Genomic DNA, 17,710 nt, shown 5'->3' with positions numbered 1-17,710 from the left:
ATTTCATTGACTGGACTATAGGAGTATTTAAAAGACAGTGTAGAGTTGTAGAGCATTCAATTCTCTTCAATTTATTTATTTATCATTTAAAATCAACTTAAGGACAAAGAAACAGACTACAGTCCAAAACTTCATTTTATCCCAATTTCATGAAATAAATTGTCCAAATAAAGGTTATGTGCGACTTTCCAATTCTTCATTAAGTTCCACATTGAAACAAAACACAAACTTAATTAATTTAATTCAAATTATATATGTAATGTATTATTTCATAATTCAATGCTTTCCATAAATTTTTATAGCAGTTTTAGTGTTGAGTGTGGTAGGAGTGAGGACTTTTTATATGCTTACCCCCTAACTATCCTTAAAAGGACTGCGAGGTCAATAATTGGGTTCCAAACTTTTCCATCTATATCTTTTTGAACATTCGTTGCCTGGACTAGTATCTTATTACAAGTTAAGTGAGCCTCAATGACTCTTGAAAGGTTGTGAGCTGTGGAATTATTTTCTTTTTAATATTGAATTAAGCTCGAGTATACTCCTTGTTTTAGCTTAGCCTATTTTGTTGTATTTTATAATTTCTAATTTTTGGATTTATATTCTACTCATATCTTTATTTAAGGGGTCAATTATTTTTGTGCGGAGAAATTGAATAAAATCATGCAATAAAAGTTAAATTACACTCAAGACTTTGTTGACTTTGTTTACCTGATTTACAGGCATTTATTGGTAAGTAAAAAATTATTATTCAACTTGTTAGACATGAAAGAAGCATGATAATAGTGGTGCAATTGAATGATTTATTGAGTGCTCATTTCTCCTTTCAGTGTATGATCAGTCTATGAACTTTAAATTACTGTTTTATTTGAACTTACTGCAATTTATAAGTTATTCATCCTTATATTTCTTACAAAAATCTGTTGTATAACAGGTGATTGAAACCTTGTGAAACAAAAAACGTCTTTTTCGGTCATTTTTTATGAAAGAAATCATAAATTTCCTTAAGTTCCCATAAATTCCCAGGAATTTATGATTTTTGGGAATATTTCCCTTAAATTCCCTGGGAATATTTCCTCGATCTTAAATTCCCGGGAATTTTACATCACTAGGTCCACGTTATAACGGCAGTCTTCGACTAACATTGGTGTTGCTATCCTTGTCTGTCACTTTACATAGCAGATAGCGCTATCCTTTTCTAGCGGTTGCAACGTTGCCAGATCATTTTTTGACAATGTAATGTAAAGATATAATTAATTAACACAATATTAAAAAAATAATAATTGAAAAAGTATTTCATTGACAAATAAAATATAATAATTTATTTTAATTCATTTTATTAATTTATCAAAATTTGGGAATGGAATAGATTTGGGCCAAGCCTGTTGTTCCTTCCTAATCTTATTTATATGATTTGTGATTCTGTCCACGAATAAATAAATAAATAATTTATTATTTTAAACAAGAATACCGGTATCAGCTATCCTGTATAGAAGGCAATGGCAAGGCAGAGAATCGGCAATGCTATTCTATCTCTCTCCACTGTCTTTAACAACGTGGAACTAACTATAATACAATAATAATGTAATCCTTACATGGTTTTAACTTGACAGATTGGCAAAACTAATCACAGTTACTAAAACGTAAAATTTGGATAGAAATTTTCGACACATAGTTACCTACTATATTTGTTTTGTAGAATATTTCAAATATTTTAGGTTGTGAAACTGTTTATCTTCTTTTGAAATTAATAAGTCCATTGAGCAATGATTGTAAAGGTTTTCCTTCCTGAGAGACAAATCAATAAGCATAAAAATCGGTATGATACAGAGAGATCAAGTTCACTTCCAATAGAAATTACTTCCAAACTGTGTAGTGATTGCCCCAACATTGTGTCAGACATGCCAACCCGCTAGAGCAGCCCCTAGTACATTATAAGCAGACCACACGGCCTCTATCGGAAAGGCACACTAGGAAACTGCCAACCAGTAATATATAGCTGCCAACCAGCTAACCTATAGTTTTGGTTATCATACTGACACAGAGTTCAATTTAAAGAATAGATGAATAGTTTGAAGTTTTCAAAGGGGAGAAATTTAATTGAATAATTGCTTTTATTGGAGCGGAGTTAGGACTGTAGGTCCTCTCTTCTACACATAGGAAAGGAAAGGAGATTCTTGAGGAAGTCAGACTTTCAGTCTTGCAACATCATGTAATGTAAATCCAAACTTCCTCTATATAGAATCACATCAGCTGTCATCTTTCACAAACCATTGTGGTGAAGATGATCATTCTACTCATGTCCAATATTCTTGTAAGATGGAAGGGCAATAGTGACGGGCATGTGTGACATGCACCATTCTAGGCCGTAGTCATCCGCGATTGAATCGGTATAGGATCGGAATGTTAAATAATGTCATTGCATGTGTCAATACTGTGTCATTGCATGACACAAGTATCCCCGGCCTTATACAGATGTCCCACGAAAGGTGTAACAGCCGGAGACCATGGATTCTACATGAAATTCGCAAAAAAAATGTCCAGTAAAATTTTCTTATATCGACCTTAGTTTTCGAGATAAATATTGATTTCACGATATTTTTGAAAAAACGTCAATAAGCAGAAAACTATCAGTCAAAATCTAATTCTAAGGATATAATTTGAAAGAGGAAAGAATTTCCAATAGGATTCATTTGATTTGCTCCTTTGTTTGAAGTTTTTGAACTTCTTATGGGCGTTCAAACTGTTTAAAATTTGGCTTTGAACTCGACGAATGTACTTTTTTGAACTTTGAGCGCTCATAAAAAGTACAAAAACGTCAAAAATAAATAAATAAAAAGGAACAAATTATATGAACCATATCCTCTCCAACCATATTCTTTGAATTAGTTTTTGACTGATAGTTTTTTAGTTATTGTCGTTTTTCAAAAACATTGAAAAATCGTTATATCTCGAAAACTAAGGTCCATATAAGAAAATTTTACCGAACCTTTCTTTTTGTTGCAAATTTCATGTAGAATCTATGATCTTCGGCTGTTATACCTTTCGTGAAACACTATGTATGAGTAACCGTATCTATTTACAGAAACTCTACAAAACTATTTAGTATAACATTTACTATTTAAAGAACTGTTTCCTATTTTCTTTCTTTTCAGCACACCTCACCATGAAGCCTGTTTTTGTATTTTATTAGAAATTTATTTTTTGATTGTGATGGTTTGTATTTTGATTTATTCTATGTATATTGTGTTGAATAAAATTATTGATATTGATTATTATTGAATATTATTGTTTCAGACTTTTTAGGTACCTGGAAGACGAAGCCATCGACAAGAGACTGGAGCAGCGCGAACAGACGCGGCTGGGCATGCGCAGTCGGTTGACCGGCTCCATTTGCAGACTGCTGAGCGCGACCACTGTTTCGCACTTGCGCGGCTGCACGGTGATTGTGGAGTGCGCGCGCGCAGGCGACGAATGGTGCAGCGCAGTTGTCGAGCAGCTCTTGCGCCGGCTCAGCGTTGCCATGGAGACCAGCGACCGCAGCAGCTCTGAGGGGCGACCGCTGCTCGCTGCTCTGTGGTGCGGCGACGAGTGAAGGTCCTGCACAAACCAACAAATCAAACAGGAAATAAATACACAAGAGTTCTCACCTAAATAGGAATATAAACAAGACACTTATGTCTCCATTTTACCTAAATTTAGGTAACATTAAGAGCTTGTTCACATGACAGCGATTTACGCTCGGTTGTCGCTCGATTGGCAAATCGCTCGGTTTGCCAGCCTCGTACACATGACAGCGATTCATGAGCGGTTTGCGCTCGGTTATGATAAATAATTACTACAAAATCTATGTACTCAATCTTTATCACTATATATACTCTAATATTACTGCTTCTTACATTATTCATATTACTGTGTGTAGAATATTATCATGCTGGTGTTATTTTAAAAAAATTCAAATACATAATGAAATTATGTACTAGCCCCAGCTATATAGGTACTAGCTACCCCTATACTATATACTGGCCCTGATATACCTAAGGCTGTTTTTTGCTCCCGTGAACGGCTGCTCTCTGAAAAAATGTCTTATCTCCTGCCAATCAGACCTTTTCAGAACTCTATTCCTGTTATCCGAGCACTCCATGTCTCAAATGCACTTTCTTTTCGCCACTTCATCGATAAACAATTCAGTGTCAAAGGATTCTCGGCCTACTTCCATATTTCTACTATGAACTACTTGAAACTAAACTGAACTAGATACTACTATGAACTATGATCCTCTACAAACTAAATTAAACTGAACTTATCAACTAACTGAACTGAAAATTGTTATAAATACAATTTTAATTGAACTGAAATTGTAATAGAATGTGCACTATGTGAACTGCTCTGCTCGAAACCGCTCGGTTGACTGAAGACATGTGTACGCTCTCATGCCTGCTCTAGTATATCGACCCGCCCGAGAATCGAGCGACAACCGAGCGGTTGGACTGGAAACTACAACCGCCGCGATTTGCCGGCGACTACTAAAACCGAGCGTTGCATGTGTACGGCACAATGTGTTTCCCTATACCTGGCAACCGCTCGGTTGGTCGACCGCGCGACAATCGAGCGTAAATCGCTGTCATGTGAACAGGCTCTTGAGGTTCAGTCCAAAATAAGGTTATGTCTTCTAAATTTCATCTACTAACATATTTCACACTTTGAACAGAAAAGTAGATCTGTCAGATTTTTAATGTACTCAGCATTGCATTTTTGTATGAATTATTAGTAACTTCGAAACAGTTTGATATACTATTAATGTGCGGTTTTGCCATTCATTTTCTCTTGAAATATTGTATCGAAATCAAGTATCACTTTCCCAAAATCGCGGAACAAAATTTTGAAGCAATAGTAAATTAGTTTTATTGATTCCAATAGGATCCCCAGTGAACCCTACTGTCAAGTTATCCTTGTAAAAAATATTAAGCTGTTTCCATAATCTCACCAACCCTGAATAAATCTGGAGCAGGCAGTGCACAACAAAAATAATGAAATTGAAGCTAGTCAAAGATGATTTATTTATAAGTCTGATTTTGAATGGTCTTGAACCCGACTCACAACAGCTTCAACATGTGCAATCTTGCATAGAAGTTGACTAGGAATCCCTGAGTGGTAGAAGAAAATTTGATACTGTATAATTGTCATCATGAGCAATTAGCACTTGAAAAGTTACAGAAAAGTTGTGCTCACACAAGAAATCAACATCAATTTCATCCCTTCATGACGATTTGTGCACCACCATTTTTACATATCAACTCACAAGATTGATTTTTTCCAAGTCTGAAGTTTGTTAAAGAGGAAGATAATAGCCAGAACAAGTGCTTTACTATAAGTTTTACCATTTTCTCCCTTGGTAAAGAGATTCTAAAGCTATTAAATATGCATTTGTAACAAGAAATTTGATAAGAAAGAGAAATTCAATTACAATTTCCAAAACTGAATATTTTAAATGACGAATCTTAACTCAAAAGTTGTATTACAGAAGGCCAAAAGCCCAAGAGCCCATTGCATCCTAATGGGCTTTATCTTAAGGTCCATATGCAAACTCAAAAACTTGACCGATTTAATTTATTTTCATTATAGGTCAAATAATAATAATAGTGGAGCGGCGAAGATGGAGCGAAGCAGAGAAGGTAGCTAAGAGTGTTTCAATAATGCATGATGAAATGTGTCCGCTTCCTTCTATCTTCGCCGATCCACTATGTTCCGACACATTTCAATACATTCATTACTTTTTAACACCCTCAGCTAAGATACCTCAACCTTCGTCCACTACATTCCACTATGTTTTGAACCTCCTCTCTTGTTTGCTATACAGCTCAGGGTGGGCTTTGGCATTCTCTACCACTTTCCTCCATTTATCTCTGTCATCACTCATCAGGCTTGTACTGCCTTCTCTTACTTTCAATTACGACGAGTCCTTTATAACATCAACATTGAGGCTGGCCACTAACGATACGGAAGGTATGTACATTTTTTTGTGTTTTGCATAATGCTGTCTTGCAAAAACAGTTGTTTGAATTTGATGTTAGGTTTTGTGTCTACGATTCTTTGTTGTTTATTTACCTGCTACTCTATTTTAGCTCAACTAATTTTTCATCATCATCATTTGTAAGTTTCCAGTGGTTTATTTGTTGTTATAGACTGTTCAAGTAGTTTCGACTGAGCGTTAGTGTGCTCTTTCAAGTCAGGTATACTAGAAAATGTTCGTCTGACATGCCTACATGTCTGTTAGTTAGCCTAAGGCTGGCCACTATCGGTAGGACATGCATAATGAACATGCACGATACACATTTCATCATACATTGTTGTTTCATCACAGCGAAAAACTTCTAGCAAACGTTGTTGAGGTTATGTTTTTGTGTCTCTGATTTTTTGTTGTTTATTTTTTCTTCACTGCTCTATTTGAGGTTAAATATTATTATTTTTCTATCATTATAATTGGTAATTTCCCAATGGTTTATTTATTGTTATTGGTTGTTTATTTTATTTTAGAAGCCTCTCGCTTATGACAAAATATGTATGATGAACATGAGTGTGAACATGCCCCAGCGTTAGTGGCCAGCCCAAGGTGTTTGACCCTTAAACAAGAAATAAAATTGTAGTGAATGAATTGACCTCTTCAGAAAGCGCGCCATAATGGTGTGTGGTAGTGGCAGCAGCCGGCAGGCCGTACCACGAGCGTGTCGTTGCCGTGTGTCGTCGTGCCGTGTCGGTGTCGGGTCGGACACGTGTGCGTGACGTCACTGTCTCCTCGTACCAGGAGGAGGGGCGACCTCCACTCACACCCACACCACCACTGCTGCCAACCTCATCGCTAGTTCCGCGATCCGCCACCGCGGCTGTACAGCGCTTCTTTTCCGCGCTCACCTGCAACCAATAACATAAATTATTGATCAATGAAAAATAATAATTGAAAGAAAAAAATGAGCTAGAACTAGAAAGATAGGGCATGGCTGATGAGGAGACGAATGCAATGACAAAGTAATAAATTTTTACAGGTGAACAATGAGAATCTTAAGTGTCTCATAGACAGGAACGAATAGACGGCAAGTTTCTGACTTGTGCAATCATTATTCCACATCTGCCTACACCGATTACTACAAAATAAGTAATAAGATGATAAAAAATGGAGTTGAAAATAATTGTACGCTGATGACTTAGAATGAATGAGTTTGATATTGTAGTTTTATGGTTTGAGTTGAATTATATAGAATAAATTAATAAATGAATAATTTCATTATAAATTTCGTTTTACATTCATTATAAAGTTTTGGGAATTAAATGACAACTTTGACAAGTTGCGTGGTCGTTGTTAGTAATTTAGTTAATTCTAATTACTAAATAATTGTTAAGACATATAGATTAGTTTTTATTATTGATTAATGATTTTTGTTGTGGGGATATATTGCTCATTTATATCGTCTTGTGGGGATATTATTTGAATGGCTGGTACTGTACAGCATTACTGTGAGACTATGATGTAGAGAACATACTCTCTAAACAAAATTGATAAATAGAAGCAAGTTTATAGAAAATAGAAAAATACTATGTTTAAAAACCGAGAATTCTATCAGAAACATTAGAAGCTACACCTGACACCAAACTAATAGAGATGTTATTAATTTCAATTAAGACAACTATTAATTACTTGTTTTATTATTCGATTCAAGAATAGGGAAAGCCATTAATTTATCCTCTATGCTTTCAGTATCTATTTATCAATATCTGGTATAAATAAATAATGTATCTGGTAATTTATTTATTCAATCACATACCATTATTATAATGAAGGATAGCCACATCAGGTTTATGTACAAACCTTATTTTTTCAATTTATTTGAACAGCCCAATTTTAGGTTTTATAACATTTATTTCAATAATAAAAGTTACTGAGAGATTACATAAGTTTTCTGAGTGAGTGCTTTCAGCATAGGTTTTTGAGAAAATTTGAGTCTCATCAGTTTTGAGAAAATACTGATAAATAAGTTTATGTTAGAATACCAATCAAGAAAAAAGTAATTATTTTTTCACAATGATAGCCTACTTCAAACATTGAGTTATTAACTATAACATGAGCTATAATTCTTAGGAAATTATTGAGATATGCAATTCAAAAAACATGGTAAACAATCGACATGATGAAATATGAGAGAATAATATAGTTTGGCAGATATTTTTAAAAGTCACTTGATATACTATTTGATGCAATAATCGAATCAAATCAAATTAAAAACAATACGATGTATGAATCATAAAAATAATAGACAAGCAAGGAATATATTATAAGATTCCAATAACACATAGACTCTTAAACTAAAAATAACTCGTTTTCAATCCGACAAAGCCAGCAAAGCCTAGGTTTGTGCGTTGGCATAATATCTATCATTTTTAATATAAAATGATGAAATCAATAACCATCAATAACCTAAAACCAAGCTCGAAAAATGCCATCCACAGCATGAGAACGAACATTGCATCTGAATGCACATCTGTCGACTTAGAGTTCACATCAAAAGAAAAATCGCTAAATTTTAAGAACAGGACTCTACGCAAAATACTGATTATTTTTAAACAGAGAATGAAATACTAACGCGCTCGTAAAAGGATGAACCAATGACAGAAATCTTATTCTAGTAACTAAGATTTTGAAAGAAGGTTACGTTCAACGAAAATAGATTCACATGCCACTTCCTAGGGCGAAATTTTATTGTTGTGAAATACGTGTTTTACAGGAAATTAACAATGAACAGCTCGTAAATAATAGAATCACGGCAATTAAACTTTCACAGACATTGAACATAAACAGGTGTTAATTGCTTCAAAGTCGATGTAGTTTGATAACAAATACTCTATTATGATTTAATTATCTTCCATAATTCAATTTAATGAATATTTCTTTTATTCTTTGGAAATAATGTCAATCCAAACAAAAGCAATAAGATTTTCCTGATAGAGAAATAGAGTTTCAGTGAAAAAATACAACATAATCCTGTAACAAAATTCAAATTTGTGTTTTAGCTGTGGATTTTTGCTTATTACATCACATGAATATTGACTTTTGCTTTTACATTTTGGGAATGCTACCAGTAGTGTTTATAAAATTTGGGAGAAGGGTTGTTTTGGCTGAGCCGGTTTCTCACCCAGTCATTGCTATATGATTTTATTTGTATTAATAAATTAAATAAATAAATAAAATGAATTTTAACGGGAATAGATTCTTATTTTTCTCAACTAAACATAATCATGAATATTTGAAGAGTGAAAAAAATTATAAGTCCTGAAATTTGCTAACTATGTATGTCATAACTTGGGAAACACAGTATTTTGAAGTAAGAAAAATTAATCCATTTACTGTTGCTTAATGAAATTGATATTGCCAATCAATTTTTTGCGAATGATTATCTCATTATGAAACCAAACAAGATCTACGTTTGTATGATGAAACATTTTGTTGGAAAACACAATAATAAATCATGCTAAATTGGTCCACAATTGAAAAAGTAAGTACTGTAGGAGAGAAATACGTGAGAACTTAGAAAAGCTTCAATTTGTTTCTCATACTTTGATGGAGTGCACTTCAATTCTACCCTATTAAGAAAATATAGGCGACAATTAAAACTAGTTTATGTTTTCAAATTGATTTTCTCAAAAATTTCAAATTTATAGCCTACATAGAAATTAAAAAAAAAAATCCACTTCTTGAGAGATGACCTTCATCCAGGAAAACTTTCTGGTTTATTTTAGTGTTTACAAAGAAATGTTCTATTGATTAAATAACATGTTTTTGTGTTATCCAGAAGATATTATGTAATGAAAATCAATTCAAGGTCGGTTGGATTCCTGAAAACTACTTTGGAGGACGTTGCATTTTACCACATGTATTTATTACATTATTCTTTTGGATTCTTTTATTTTCTCCTAGAATCAATATTTTGATATGTTATCAGACTATAGACAGTGAAACCTGTTATGGCAGTTCGCTAATTTCTCAGAAGAGCAACGAATCAAGCATAATTTTCCTGAACTTGAGACTTGACCAAAAAACACAAGGAAAACAATACATGGGAATCAACAATTATTGTTTTTTTATCGTGAGAAATCAATACCTACTATTTTTATTTTTAATTGTAATTTTGAAAACAATCTAATCAATAGAGAACTGTACTAAATTAAATTTTCCAACTAATTATTAAAAGATTAAAATTTTGTTGAAGGACTGAGGGAGGAGCTTTGCATTGATGCTGATAAAAAAATCAACCAAATGTCACAATGAATTTGAAATTCACATTTCAACAAAGCCTATAAATTCAATAATTATAATATTTTATTATTCCATATGAAATAAGATATTATGAGAAACAATGAATATGAGATAAATTATAATAGAACAATGATAATAATATATTTATTGGAACAGGTTCATATTGAATAATAGGTTATTTGTGAATAGCTTAAGGAACCATCCTTCAGAATGGTCTACAGATAATGTTTTCAATGTTTAATTTTTTCACTGTAAGAACACTACATTATAATAATGGAATTATTCAAATTTTTACTCATCCCAAATCGAATACTTGACTACTGAGGGATAAATTGGATTATTCAAAATATTCATAAACATCCACAAGAGTTGATTAACTAATTTGCATTATATGTGTTGATAGGGAGAGGCAACTCTGAACAGGATTGTAAATTGAGTGTGTAATTGAAGAATTTTGAAGTGACACATAGGCCTAACATCTTTACATTTGGACTGTTGTAAAAATTAGAATTGGAACCGTTTTGGGCGTAAGTTAGCCTGTGGTACTTTTTCTGTAAGTTATAACATAATTCTGAATGATTGAATAAATAAACAGGACAAGCGGCGCTTTGTGCTGAGGTTTCTCACCAGTATTGAATACTAGTATTGTCATACTGTAGGCTAATTGACATAATTTATACAAAACCACTCATAAGTTATGATAACTTATTGTCATACTGTACTTGACATAATTTATACAAAACCACTCATAAGTTATGATAACGTATTGTCATACTATACTTGACATAATTTATACAAAAACCACTCGTTTGTTATGATAACGAGAAACTAGTTTCAAGTTTTGAAGTCTATCACTACTTTATTGAGTAAGAATAGATCTTCTATCAGGATTCTTGAGGTATCAACAAGCACATATATCACTCACTGCCTCTACCTAGCAAACCCCCAAATTTCCGGTTACACAAGAATCGATCGCTAGCATGCAAAGAGCGCTGCCAGAGTGCCAGAGTTATCCTTCTTTCCCCCTTAACCTTTCCTCGAAAAAACTCATCTTTCTTGCAGAAGATAAAAAACAGACCAGATAAGCAGGCAGCAGTGAGCTGCTAGAGGCTACCTTCACACTGTCAGCATTCCTTACAATAGAGCACCATCGCTTCCCATTCATCTAATGCTGACAAATTGGAGTGAATCGCACATGACGTGACGCGACAAATACGTGTGGATTGAACTACTTTCACGCACGCAACCCCACAATCACGAACCAAAATTGAAACAGAACTGAACAATTGAAAGATGGAGCAGCGGATCGCACATCTACAGGCCTATTCGAACTTGTGACAGCTACCTATAAATATGCGCTGTACGTTTATTCATTCTTGGAGAATAAGTGAGCTACAAAAATAATTGGTTAATGTTTATTGAGTATGTTAAAAACTGCACTCATATATTCAAATGTAGTAATTTTATTCAAGTTGTATCCTATCACTAAATAATATAGGTATAATAGTCATTGATTGGAATGAGAAATACACGAAAGTTCTATTATAGCATCGTACTAAGTTGGAAGTACATATATTATTAAAGTGCTATTATACAGTGCTAAATAGTAAGTGAAAAGACCAAAATGGCGGCTGTGTGAGTACCTAAGGACTTTCGGACAGTTTAAAAATAATATTCAGATATGTTTCGTACTCAGGAACAATGACCTAGAATAATATTGGTGGATAGATAGATACATAAATGTCTATTATATGCACTTTATAGCATAACAAAAAGTGATTTGGGCGAAGTTGAGGCAATAAGAGCCCCCTCTTCCACTTAACCCTAAACTGTAAGTAATTGCATTAGTATTGAATTTTATTTATTCATTTCATTTATTAACACATAAATCATACATCATAATGTGCATTACAAAATTGTTTGTCGTCATCAGATTTGGGTGAAAATTTTTGGTAGGGAGTTTGGAAACACTATGTATATAACACGTATACAGTAGCAACTTTTCTCTTTATGCAATTTTTATTTAAATTAAAGTTTTTTAAGAAGTCTTACGATTTTTCAACTAATTTCATTATTGTATGACATGCTATGCTTTATAAAAAATAAATAATAGATTATTATTTTCTTAGTTCTTTCCTTCTATTTGACGTTTCCTTTCTATCTTTATGATGATGATCCATGTAGTTATAATTTTGTTTTCTTCTATTCAACGCTCCATTCTACATGACGCGATTTTCAAACTCACAAATAACATTTAGCGGAATCAAGTGGTCGCCTGGCCAACAGGAGTGGAGTGCATGTATCTTAACTCATCTGAGCGATAACTTATCAGCACAACCACGGAGCCACCGCTTCTCAATCCATCACACACTGAAACTATTATTTTGCAATATTAGTGGGTCTACTTTATAGGTAATATTATTTTCGATTTCCAACTCTCTCTAGCAACAATTTTATAACAGCATTCAAAGTCAAGCACAACTTTATACATACAAAAAGTGTAAGCTACTAATAATTTTGGATATCACTAATATTTTTAGGAAGCGGTCCTTCTGCGACAACAGACTATACTCGATAGTAGGCCTAGTACAAGTGAACAATTACGTCACAGATATAAATCGACAACGGTTGTATGTACACACTCCAGGTAATTCGTGTCCGCTGTGACCTTCCCAGGTTTATTAGAGTAACGGTCGCATGAGTTCAGCCAGGAACTATCAACTATTGTGCCTTTATAACGTTCCTCTGCGCCAGCAACAAAGCATTATTAAGGCGATTAAAAACTGATACAAACATCAAGAATCAAAAACGAAGGTTGACTCAGATTAGAAACACTCCATCCTACCACATTTCAAGCTCGCTATTGTCTGATAATATTTTCCACTTCAACGACTGATAATGGATTATTGGAAAGAGGAAATATGACTGACATTGGTTACGAGGAAATCTCTGACAATAGAGTTTTGTTCTAAGTAGCTATTTTTTTTGTTCTGATATTAAAGGTTACATAAGTATTAAATTTTATTTATTTATTTCATTTATTAGTGTACATATTAACAATTAAACAATAGCAGCAAGAGTTTCTAATGAGAAATTCACTGTTCAATTTTTCAATTAGTATTTTAGGATAGAAAAAATTAGCTCATTAGTCTTTAGACTGGATGGCTATAGTATTGACCAATATAAAAAAATCATTTATTAACACAGTCATACAACATCATAATGTGCAATACAAAATTTATTTAATGAAACACTAGAATGTTGTCTAAAAATATCAATAATTTATTGAAAAGTTACATAAATGGCTCAACAACTATGTTGTCATCTTCAGTGTAAGAATTCAAAACTGAAGATGACCACCATAGGTATTGAAACATTTATGTAATATTTCAATAAATTAGTGATATTTTTAGTCTCATTATGAATAAATATCACCATATCTCACCAAAAACAGTATCTGAAGGCAGAATTGTTTGTTTTATTAGATTTGGGTTAACATTTGGATTCTCCATTACCGTATCAAAAATATATACTTTTGAAAGTAATCTTACTTTTTACATTACTGTAATTCAATAATGTAATGTGATCTAGGCCTATACATTGGATTGTAGTTCTGCTGACAGTACTATGTGTACAATATACAGTATATTAAATTTAAAAAACTTATATATATATATTTTTTAAATTTATTATATTAGTGATATTTTTATTTTTGTTTTTATGTTTTTTAAGATTAAGATTTTTTAATTTTTATTTTTACTTTGAATGTAGTGTTATTCCTATTTTTCACGCAAAAGTCTTCGGGAGGTTTAATAGTGTATTTTTTAACACTTAGTTGCCTAGTTTCTTTTTCCACTACCTTCTATACTAAATAGCTGTGAATCATGTCAGCCTTGTGATACATTATATAATATCCTTGATGATAATGATCAATAATATTTCAATGTATAAATAAATATTGACTCTTCTTTTTAGGGTTACTGACTATTGAAACACAAAATAAAAACCTATCAAGTAACCAAGGGTACTTGGTTGTGTGTATATATAAATGTATAATGGGTATTACGGCGAGGCAGAACATCCGAAAGGATCTCTCAACCAATAAAATATATTAGAATAATTATTAATAATAATTGTCACGAAATTTACAAATGATTCCTCATAACAACAATAATAACTGATTCATTCAAAATGGATGTTTAAAAAATGTGAGGGTTCACTAGGAAGGAAGTGCGACATGCTCTATAGTCTATAGAATAGAGGACATAGACCGAGTCCTGAAAGTATGCCAACTCATCCACAGGCAGATATGAATAGAACAAAACTACACTACTGTCGGCTCAGAAGAAGCGACACGAATTCGCATAAGCGGCAAGCTAAAATCCAAAGATTCGCGTCGAGACTTGAGTACAGTTCCGTTCGGGGTCAGTGATTGTTACAGCCTTAGCTAAAGTCTTCTACTGTAAATTCAGAAACGTAAAGTGAGTTGGCCAAGAATGAGACGGGAAACACTCGACAGACGGCAGCTCAACGCAACCGTGTCCCACAGACAATGCAACGGAGAAGAAAAAAGTATAAACAAGGAAGGAAGTGAAGATAGACATTACGCAGATTTGTTATTTTAGCAGCTGCTGAATGCTATCAATCGCAATCAAAATCAACAATCCTATTTCGACAGTTTCCCAAGCAATCAACGAACCGCCATCGTCACAATTCAATCTACTGTACTTCTATCCATTGGATAGCTATTTCTTTGTCTGTGTTTTTCTCTTATGAAATAGTGTTGTTGTATTTATGCCATTAAAATACTTTTAACGTCTTTCCCGTAGATTCATGTAATAAAATCAATGGGGATAAATCAATAATTTTTTAATTTCCAATATATTATTGAATACAAATTTCAAATTTGTATTTTACTCTGATTTTATATTACTTGATTAATTAATACTTATCATTAATAAGAAAAATTAATCAATTTCACTGTATTATTTCACTTTATTTTATACAAAATTCTATTTTATTCAGTATTCAAACAATCTGAATTTTGAATTTCTAGTTCGTACGATTATCTTTAATCCGAAAATTGAATTTTTACAAGTATGGCCCTATTCCTGTTCCTATTACAGGAATACACTATAGGCTATAGGGAGGAATACTTTTCCGGGTAGAGCGTGCTATTCTTTCACTATCATAATATTATATCATTTGTGCTTGTATAAATAAAATAATAACAATTTATTTCAGGGATAGTAGAAATTGTATTAATAATTTGAAATAATATTATTGTGATTCAATTGCATACTTTTAGTATTAAAAATTAATTTTATACAGGTATGAATAAAATAAAACATGTATGAATAAAACTTGTATGAATAAAATAATAACAATTTATTTCAGGGATAGTAGAAATTGTATTAATAATTTGAAATAATATTATTGTGATCCAATTGCATACTTTTAGTATTAAAAATTAATTTTATACAGGTTTCTTTCTTTGGACTCAGCAATATTTTGAATTTTGAATCCCTTTCTACATCATGGGGTGACACAATTTTTTTTAAACATCATATTTCCCAGGGCTGATCAATATTTTTTAAATATTAAATGCAACATGTCGTTTCTACAAAAATAAAACTAAAATAAACAACACTCTGTACAAATTAACTTCGTAGTTGGAGGAATATGCGGCGCAGAGAAATGAAGGGAGATCAGCAAATTACAGTGATGAATTGAGTGATTTGTAGGAGCGCAGTTGCCAATTCGTCGATTAGAGTCAGTCGACTGAAGTAGGCCTATTCCAGACAGGAAACACTGTAAGTTGAAATGAGTTTTAACATGAGCGCTTGAATACTCACGAGAAATTAGAGGAATGCAGGCCGGATCAGATCGGTAACTTCGCCGCCGTTGTATCCCCACCTCAGTATGCCTTCTCTGCTGCGCATGTCCCTCTCAAGTCAGAAGTTAATTTGTACAGAGTATAGTTGAAAAATTGAAAAAAATATAGAATTTTTTGCTTTCAGAATCGTAGGATTAGATTTTTTCCAAGTTTCCTTAATTTAGCACTAACCTTATCTGGAGCTCCTTTCAAATATTAAGGGGAATTCAGAATGCAACGTTTTTACAAATATATATTATGGTTGATGCGATGAACGTGTGAAATTATATCTAAGAGACTAAAGGATGATATTTGATATTCATTTGATAGTTCTACAATTTATGTAGGTCAATATCATTGTTTACAAATGGATAAATAAATAATATTTACAATTGTTTACATTGAAATACGACATTTAAGCATTGCATGTGGAACTGTTTTGTTGTTTATATTGTGTTGTGCTGTGGTATTGAACCTTCTATATTTTTATATTATTGTTGGCATTTAAAACTTATACTGTTGCAGCTTATATCTATAAAGTAGTTTATATAATATTATTTTTTATCAACTCAAATAGATAGCAACTCCTATTTTGTATTTATATGTGCATGATTGCTCTCTAATAGATTAAATGATTATTTATTTATTTATTGGATTAGTGACTGACCAGCTGCACAGGCACAGGTCGGCCGGGGCGCAGAGGTCGGCTCTCCTCGCCAGCCGGATCGTCACATTCCTCTTCATCGTCATCCTCATCATCGTGATGGCGTCCCCCCTCAAGCTGCTCCCCCTGCTCCTCGTGCTTCCTCTCCTCCGACTCTTCCTCATCCTCCTCCTCATCACTTCTCCTCCGCCTCCTTCCTTGCTCGACATCCTCCTCCTCCTCCTTCGGTTGCCTCCTGCCACCTGCCTCTCCGCCGCCCCTCCACTCCTCCTCCACTCCTTTGCCCAGTTGAGACCTGAAAAACAAACTACCACTGTTATTACAGATGAAATTATGCAGACCAGCCAGAAATATTCGTCGAGAATACAAACAGAACACTATTAATTTTCTGCATTCAAAACATCTTCATTTCTAGATAAATCAGTCCAAAAGATTATCGTGTATCATTAGAATGAAAAAAAATCTCTAGTACCCTTTTGAAACTTTTGATTAATTCAACACATAATGTTTCAACTATTTGTAGCCATTTTCAATTCTAACAATATTGTAGTACCCTACAAGGAAAAGTGTGTATTGTGCATCATATATTTGAATAAAAAACTAGTATACTGAGGTTCCCAACAAAAAGTACATTCATTGAATATATTTTATTTTAAAAGCCTGGCTCATTTTCGTTCAATATTTTAGATGTAGAAAATTTAAATGGACATAGCCAATGTATAATATTTGGACAATTTGAAACTAAATTAGGTAATTGAAAAAGTTTTGGGCAATAGCCAGTTTTTTCTTTTCCGATCATTGTATTGTTTGTGCTAACCTAATAAATAAAATTACTATAAAGTTTTGAAGAAACATCGAACTATAATTA

General features: G+C 33.1%; 1 protein-coding gene across 3 annotated transcripts in view; it reads right to left on the bottom strand.

Moving 5' to 3' along the window:
* LOC111059359 overlaps positions 1-17,710 on the bottom strand; it is a 100,581-nt gene that overhangs the window by 27,068 nt on the left and 55,803 nt on the right. For 2 of the 3 annotated variants that reach the window (XM_039428489.1, XM_039428490.1), the window contains exons 4-6: positions 16,846-17,149; positions 6,658-6,909; positions 3,308-3,597 (exon numbers count right to left, since the gene is read on the bottom strand). In XM_039428489.1, coding sequence (XP_039284423.1) covers positions 3,308-3,597; positions 6,658-6,909; positions 16,846-17,149 — 846 coding nt within the window. The remainder of the gene's footprint in view (positions 1-3,307; positions 3,598-6,657; positions 6,910-16,845; positions 17,150-17,710) is intronic. The other variant, XM_039428491.1, reaches the window with a different exon arrangement.

The sequence above is a fragment of the Nilaparvata lugens genome, chromosome 5 (assembly GCF_014356525.2).
Source record: "Nilaparvata lugens isolate BPH chromosome 5, ASM1435652v1, whole genome shotgun sequence".
In the NCBI taxonomy this organism is placed as follows: Eukaryota; Metazoa; Arthropoda; class Insecta; order Hemiptera; family Delphacidae; genus Nilaparvata; species Nilaparvata lugens.
This window is presented reverse-complemented; position numbering and strand designations above follow the sequence as displayed.